This window comes from Gossypium hirsutum, chromosome D06 (genome assembly GCF_007990345.1).
Source record: "Gossypium hirsutum isolate 1008001.06 chromosome D06, Gossypium_hirsutum_v2.1, whole genome shotgun sequence".
NCBI classification, from domain to species: domain Eukaryota; kingdom Viridiplantae; phylum Streptophyta; class Magnoliopsida; order Malvales; family Malvaceae; genus Gossypium; species Gossypium hirsutum.
The window spans coordinates 57,895,643-57,902,448 of NC_053442.1; the positions used below are offsets into that span (position 1 = coordinate 57,895,643).

The window sequence follows — 6,806 nt, forward strand, 5'->3', positions numbered from 1 at the left end:
TCAGTCCAGATTCACCACAGAAGAATATTAGCATGTAGGTGATTGCTGCCCAATTGATTCAGTCCAGATTTTTGGGACAACTAGAAAATACAAACAACAACCCATGTGTAAGAAGTAGGTATGGGGATGTATCACATTCACTCATGTTCAGATTGGACTGCACTGCTAAGCCTAAAGGACCATGTGAGGCCGAGGATGAATTATTAGAATTCAGTTTGGCCTTTACCTTATCCACCCACACGCGTCCCCTTTCATTTGGTTACCTCGAAATTTCTCAGTTAAAACCTGAACCAGGTGCAACACTTTTTCCCAGTTGGTCCACTTGGCTGCTCCCACCAACCTTTGGATGCTTAGCATTGATTGACAATTATTGCAGTCCAACTGGTCGAGTAAATTATTGTACATTTCCTCTTTGTGTTTTTGAGTTTTATCCCTTTACCTTACTTTTCACAACCCAAATGTTTGAACTTAAAATACCAATGTTTCCCATGTGGAGCAAAAACAAACCTAATTAAATAGATTAATTCAACACAAATATCCCCCACATGTAAAACCATTCGATGATGTTGAATTTATTCTAGATTTTCAAGTGATTCAAGTTTTTTTTTATCGTAATCAGAGTATTTATTGTTGATAGTATGACTAATTTCTCTATTGTGAATGATATTCAAAGAGGTAAACGATTGATAATAAAATATGTTTTATGACTAATCTTTTTCTGATAGCATGATTACTATAATTCTCTGTAGAAAAAAATTATAGTTTTTAGAAACTTTGAGGCATATTCTCGATTGGTAAAGGTAGAAAGTTGAATAATAAAATTATGATTTTATATTTTACTCCATGAGATCTTTATAACGATATATCATATGCTCAAAATGGTTGAGTGATGAATGAGAAATTGATGCTCAAAGTAAGCTACTTGTGAATATTTATTGAGGAAAAGAAAAGCCTATATCTCACATTGGTTAAATACTAAGTGTGAAATGTGTATATATATGAAAACCCCCTAAAAAGGGTTATTGAATGACTAAGTTTAAAACTCATACTTGGGGTGCACTCACACAACATGGTTGACGTGAAATGTCTAGATCAATCGGGTCCAAAATAGGTTTGTAGATATTTTAGCCTAATATGATCTCAACAAAATTGATTTAAAAACTCATTTAATGCAGATTTTGTATATTTATTCATGAAAATCTTTAAAATTCCACTATATTGAATGCCTATAAAAGCCTAAAGAATTCTACAGAATTTTTTAGACACACACTCACAACAAATTTATTTTGCTTTCGAAAATTCTTCTCTTTCTCTCTTCATATTTTCATATGTTTCCGTGATAGATGAAGACAAGGTTTTGTTCGTTGATCACTGTAGAGGTATTACTGTTTCGATCATCTTGTTGTTGTATCCTGGGAGACAATCGACCTACATTTCTCCAAGTACCATAGGAGCGCCCGAATCTGTTTTAAGAAAACTGTATTAATAGGCCTCAACATTTAATAAAACTTGATTCTCTTATTTGATTTCTAGTTTTCATAATCTTGTTTATTTAATTATTTTTTTTCATATATATAAATATTTGTTTCTATCACTTGTTCAGATCTTATATTTAATATAATTATTTATATTTATATTTGTTTGTTAACGTGTTTTGTCCAACATTCTCTTCCCCTTTAATGATACATCACATCTTCTTTATTTATCGATATTATTATTTAAATTTTTTATTGAGATCGAATTATCAACTCAATTATGAATTTATTTAAATACCCAATTATTTTCATCCAAATCTAATTGTTAATTTATTTGCATTAAATGAATTACATATGACTTAACTTGTTCCTACTAATTAAAATTCAATTATGGTTACCTGAATAAGAAAATTCAAATATGGTAGAACAAAAACAGTGACAGGCTAAGAAGTAATCTCCCCAAACAGATAGCTATAAACCTAAGATGTCAGCTTAATCTTTATCAAGTAATTTTTGTTTTTAAAAAATTGTCACTTGCAAAACAGACAGACAAAAGCTATCACTTCCAAACACATTTACTATTTTTCTTTATTTCTCTACCTTCGTTTTCATTTTTCTACAAACAAATTGTTGGCACTTTTCTTTTTATTTATTTTCCATGAATTTGTTTTCTTGAATCAAACAAATGTCTGGTTGACTGGGGCTCTCACACTTTTTTCCATTATCCTCCATGTTACGTATTTGTATCATCAACTCAAAGTTTAGATAAAATTTAGATTATCTATCCGCGAATAGGTTAGGCCTACCAATTGAGTGCATGCAGGTCTTATAGTGGGGGTTCGTCAAAAGATCTCGCAAGGGAAGTTCGCAATCCCAGTTTGCATATATCAAGGAGTTCACATGTGAAGACTACAAAGTCCAGTAGGTAGACCAGAGCAATATACGTGTACAACATACATAGAGCTTAACAAGAACGTTAATTCTATGAATAATAACCATGTGTATAAATATTCAATTATCCCGAAACACGGCAGAAAAATACTCATCAGTCCCATATCTCAATTAGTTGAAACATTTTGAGAAATTATACCTTGTATGTAACAATCAATAACCCATGAAAGGACTAATCTACAAAGGCTAAGATAAGTTGTGGAATAAAAATACCCACGTGGCTTTGTTGATGATCTGTAATTGGCCCTACCCATGCATCCCTACTTTGAATCCACACATATTCCTATATATATATATATATATATATTTAAATTTATTAAATTTATCGAATCATTATGGTTTCTAATGTTTTATACTAATCAACATTTGTAAGCTATATGCCAAAAACAACTAATTACGGGGAAAAGCGAATTTGTCAGCAGCTAGCCTCCGTCCGAAGTTTTAGATATAAAAGCAAGCCTTGTCCAAGCCTCTTATTTTCCACCACACTTAATTTATATCCATCTCGCCGGAAAAATGCCCGCCGGTGACAATTCCGATGATTCAAAAGCCCCACTTCTCCCCATCAACGAATCGGTGGAGTCGTCATCGAGTTCACCCTTTTCTCTGAAATCCTTGATCTCACTTAAAAGTTTCTATGTGGTGTTAGGACCCATATTGTGTGCCATCGTGTGTGTTTTTGTGAAGTTCGATGGCCCAGTGACTAGCCGGAACATGTTAGCTGTTCTAGCCTGGGTCTTCTCTTGGTGGCTCACTGAGGCCGTGCCGATGCCAATCACCTCCATGGCACCTCTCTTTCTGTTTCCCCTCTTTGGAATTTCTTCTGCAGATAGTGTTGCCCACTCGTATATGGATGATGTGATTACCCTGGTTCTGGGTAGTTTTATACTTGTTCTTGCTGTTGAGCGCTACAACATTCATAGAAGATTGGCCTTAAATGTGAGTTTCCCTTATCGATTTTACTCGTTTCAACTGTATTTTTCTCCCTCAAGTTGATTTCTTCTTGTTAGAAAATTGACATAGCTGACAGTAATCCATAGAACACATGAAGTTTATAGCAGCTTCTTTGGGTCTGGATCGATTTTGGATTCAAATTCAAAGTAGATTATTAAAAGATTACGTGATAAATATAAATTCCTTTATTGGTTATTCTTATACTATTTGTTGAAGCAATTAAAAGGAAATTTTGCTCAAATGCTATCACAAAAAAGGTTTTCGTTTTTGGCAAAAAACAAAACTGGGTCTTTTAATTTGCTCAAAAGCTTCAACATGATTTCAGACTGCAAAAAATATCAAACTAGTCCCTGTATATTAGATTAAATGACACAACGGTCCTTTCTATTAAAAATGTCATCTATTTGTACTGGTAAAAATTAGTGTAGTTGATAGAATAACCAGATAGTGACATATAACATGCCACATGTACTTTATGCTGACGCATAAAGATTGATTTTTAATAGAAAAAATGGATGAAATTGTTAACAGAAGAACCAAATTGCTCTTTAATCTAATATATAATGACTAATTTGCTATTTTTTGATAAATGAAGTAAAATGCAATCGATTCCTAATATAGGGGTCTTCATGGTAGTTTTACCGATTTCAGACCATATCTTTTACCGTTTATTATCATACCATTTGTTGAAGTAAGTTTTTAAATTTATTTTTTAGATTCTAAATTAGCCACTAAACTTTAAAAATATCTTAATTGAGTCATCAAAGTATTAATGTTAACCTAATAACTGATTTAAAGTCTTATATGTAGCATTTTTAAAATGCTTGGATTAAATTTTAAATATGTATGTATTTATGGACAATTTAGATTTTACATATTAAAGAAAAACAATGTTGTTAAAAAGATAGTGTTACATTTGAATTGACATTTGATGGCTAAGCAAATAGAAAGATGTAATTGTCACAAAACTAATAATTTAAAGTTTCAATCAGAATGTTTTGAAATTTAGAGACTAATGTCAACTTTGAGTCGTCATATAAGGACTTCTGGTGAAATTAACCCAATCATTAAAATGAAAAAAGGTGCCACACCCTCTTTTTTCTTCTGACAAGACATATGAACATATCTGTTTTGGATTTAGAGAGACAATATTATATCATAACCAAAAATTCCCATCATGACTACTCAACTAATGTTGGTGCGCGGATCACACAGATCACTTCGCGCTTCTGCGGGGAGCCAGTGAACCCACCTCTCCTCTTACTCGGCATATGCGGGACCACTTTCTTCCTCAGCATGTGGATGCACAACGTGGCCTGCGCCGTCATGATGATGCCCGTTGCCACCGGGATCCTACAGCGCCTCCCGACGGGCCCCACCCAATCCACCCACATCCGCGACTTCTGTCGGGCTGTCATCCTCGGCGTCACTTTCGCCACCCCCATCGGTGGGATGAGCACCCTCACCGGAACCGGTGTCAACTTGATATTGGTAGCCATGTATAAAGGCTCATATCCAGATGCTGAACCCATCGGCTATAACACATGGTTCTTCTTCGGTTTCCCCTTGGCCCTCTTGATTTTCTTCGCGTTTTGGGCGATACTCTGTCTGCTCTACTTATCCAGAGGCTCTAGCCAAGCCCTCTCTGCCTACTTGGATAAAACCCACCTCAAGAGGGAACTCAACTTGTTAGGTATATAAACAAATAAAGCACCCCTAAAATAATCGAAGTTCAATGATATAATTTGATGAAATTAAAGTAGTATTTTGCATTTGGTATGAACAGGTCCAATGGCTTTTGCAGAGAAGATGGTTTTAGCTGTGTTCGGGGTTCGTACTTATCTTTAATCAATGACTATTATGTTTATAATGAATTTTAACTAATAAGACATAGGTAAATGGCTAACTACAGGTGCTGGTAGCTTTATGGATGACCAGAAGCATAACTGAAGACATTCCGGGATGGGGAACTCTCTTCAATGGCCGTGCAGGCGATGGAACCGTCAGTGTGAGTAACATAAACTTTAAAAGAAGACTTGCAATGATAAAGCCCCAAAATTTGATGTGATGAACTATAATCTTAAACCGTGTAGGTTCTTGTGGCAACTTTTTTGTTCGTAATTCCCAACAAGAAGCGAAAGGGAGAGAAATTGATGGACTGGAACGAATGCAAGAAGCTGCCATGGAACATCATTTTGTTACTAGGGGCTGGTTTCGCCATAGCCGACGGTGTCCAGTCAAGCGGACTCGCTGATCAATTATCCAAAACTCTAGATTTTCTCGAAGAGGCTCCGTATTTAGCTATTGCCCCCGCGGTGTGTTTAATCTGTGCCATAATTACCGAGTTTATAACATCAAATGATGCTACTGCTACCCTTGTACTTCCACTTTTGATTCAAATGGCCAAAACCATGCATGTTCACCCATTACTCCTTATGGTCCCTGGAGCAGTGGGATCACAATTTGCTTTTATTCTTGCGACGGCAACACCTTCGAATATCATTGGATTCGCGACGGGGCATATAAATATTCCAGATATGGTGAAGACGGGGATACCGCTTAAGATTGCTGGCATTGTGATTTTATCCTTGTTAATGCCTACGCTTGGTAAGCTAATCCTTCCTTATTCCATTTTTAGTTCAAACGACAGGTTTCTGTGGGTTTATAATTTGTTGTAAACTTTTGTGATGGCAGGTGTTTATGTTTTTGGACTAAACGGAGGAGTTCAATAGCTGCAAGGGGAAGTATGATATATATACATCTATGTATATAGTGTCGTTTGATAGCAAAAAAATGGTAAAATTTATTGAGACAAGATGTACAGCCATACAGGTCTATCGCAAGTTGTGCAAAAGCATGAGAAGAATGAAGCTTCATTTATTGGTTGCAACAAAGTGATGAGCGATCAGAAGAGTTGTGGGGAGAATTCTTGAATCTACTTTTATCATTTTGTAGAATATGTATTTCATTTGTTTTTCAATTTTTATAGAAAATGTTTGTGCATTCATAGTGATGAATTTATTACCCTGAATTGTTGTGTTAGTAGAAATTGTCCTCAAAAACTTGAGGAGTGTACAGCTACCATCAAAACAAAGAATTCAAGATCAAGAAGTTTCACCTCATCACATCACATAAATCAAAATCCAACCCAAGGTTTAAGTGAAAACAGAGCATTCAAAACAGGATGGGGTTCTAATCCCATAAAATGAATATTTGACCCTGGAAGCTAGCGATGCCCATCTTGATACCTGTCTTGTTAAATGCTGCTGCCTTCGTAGACTAAACTGACGTTCTCAAGTCTCTTGATATCCTCTAGCAATGCTTTTATCTTCCAGTTGTAAATCTTTAATCTCCACTATTTTGCTGAATGAAAAAAGTAGCTCCTGATTTTGATTTATCAACGCACATGCTGTTCCTGTTCCAGCA

The 6,806-nt window shown here is 35.3% G+C and overlaps 1 protein-coding gene across 1 annotated transcript; it reads left to right on the top strand.

Moving 5' to 3' along the window:
• Positions 1–2,749: 2,749 nt before the first annotated feature.
• Positions 2,750–6,502, top strand: LOC107910082 (tonoplast dicarboxylate transporter). Its single transcript, XM_016837835.2, has 6 exons — positions 2,750–3,365; positions 4,596–5,073; positions 5,167–5,210; positions 5,293–5,388; positions 5,474–5,987; positions 6,075–6,502. Exons 1-6 carry the CDS (start codon positions 2,943–2,945, stop codon positions 6,110–6,112), a joined length of 1,593 nt encoding a protein of 530 aa, XP_016693324.1. The 5' UTR covers positions 2,750–2,942; the 3' UTR covers positions 6,113–6,502.
• The last annotated feature ends 304 nt before the right edge of the window (positions 6,503–6,806 follow it).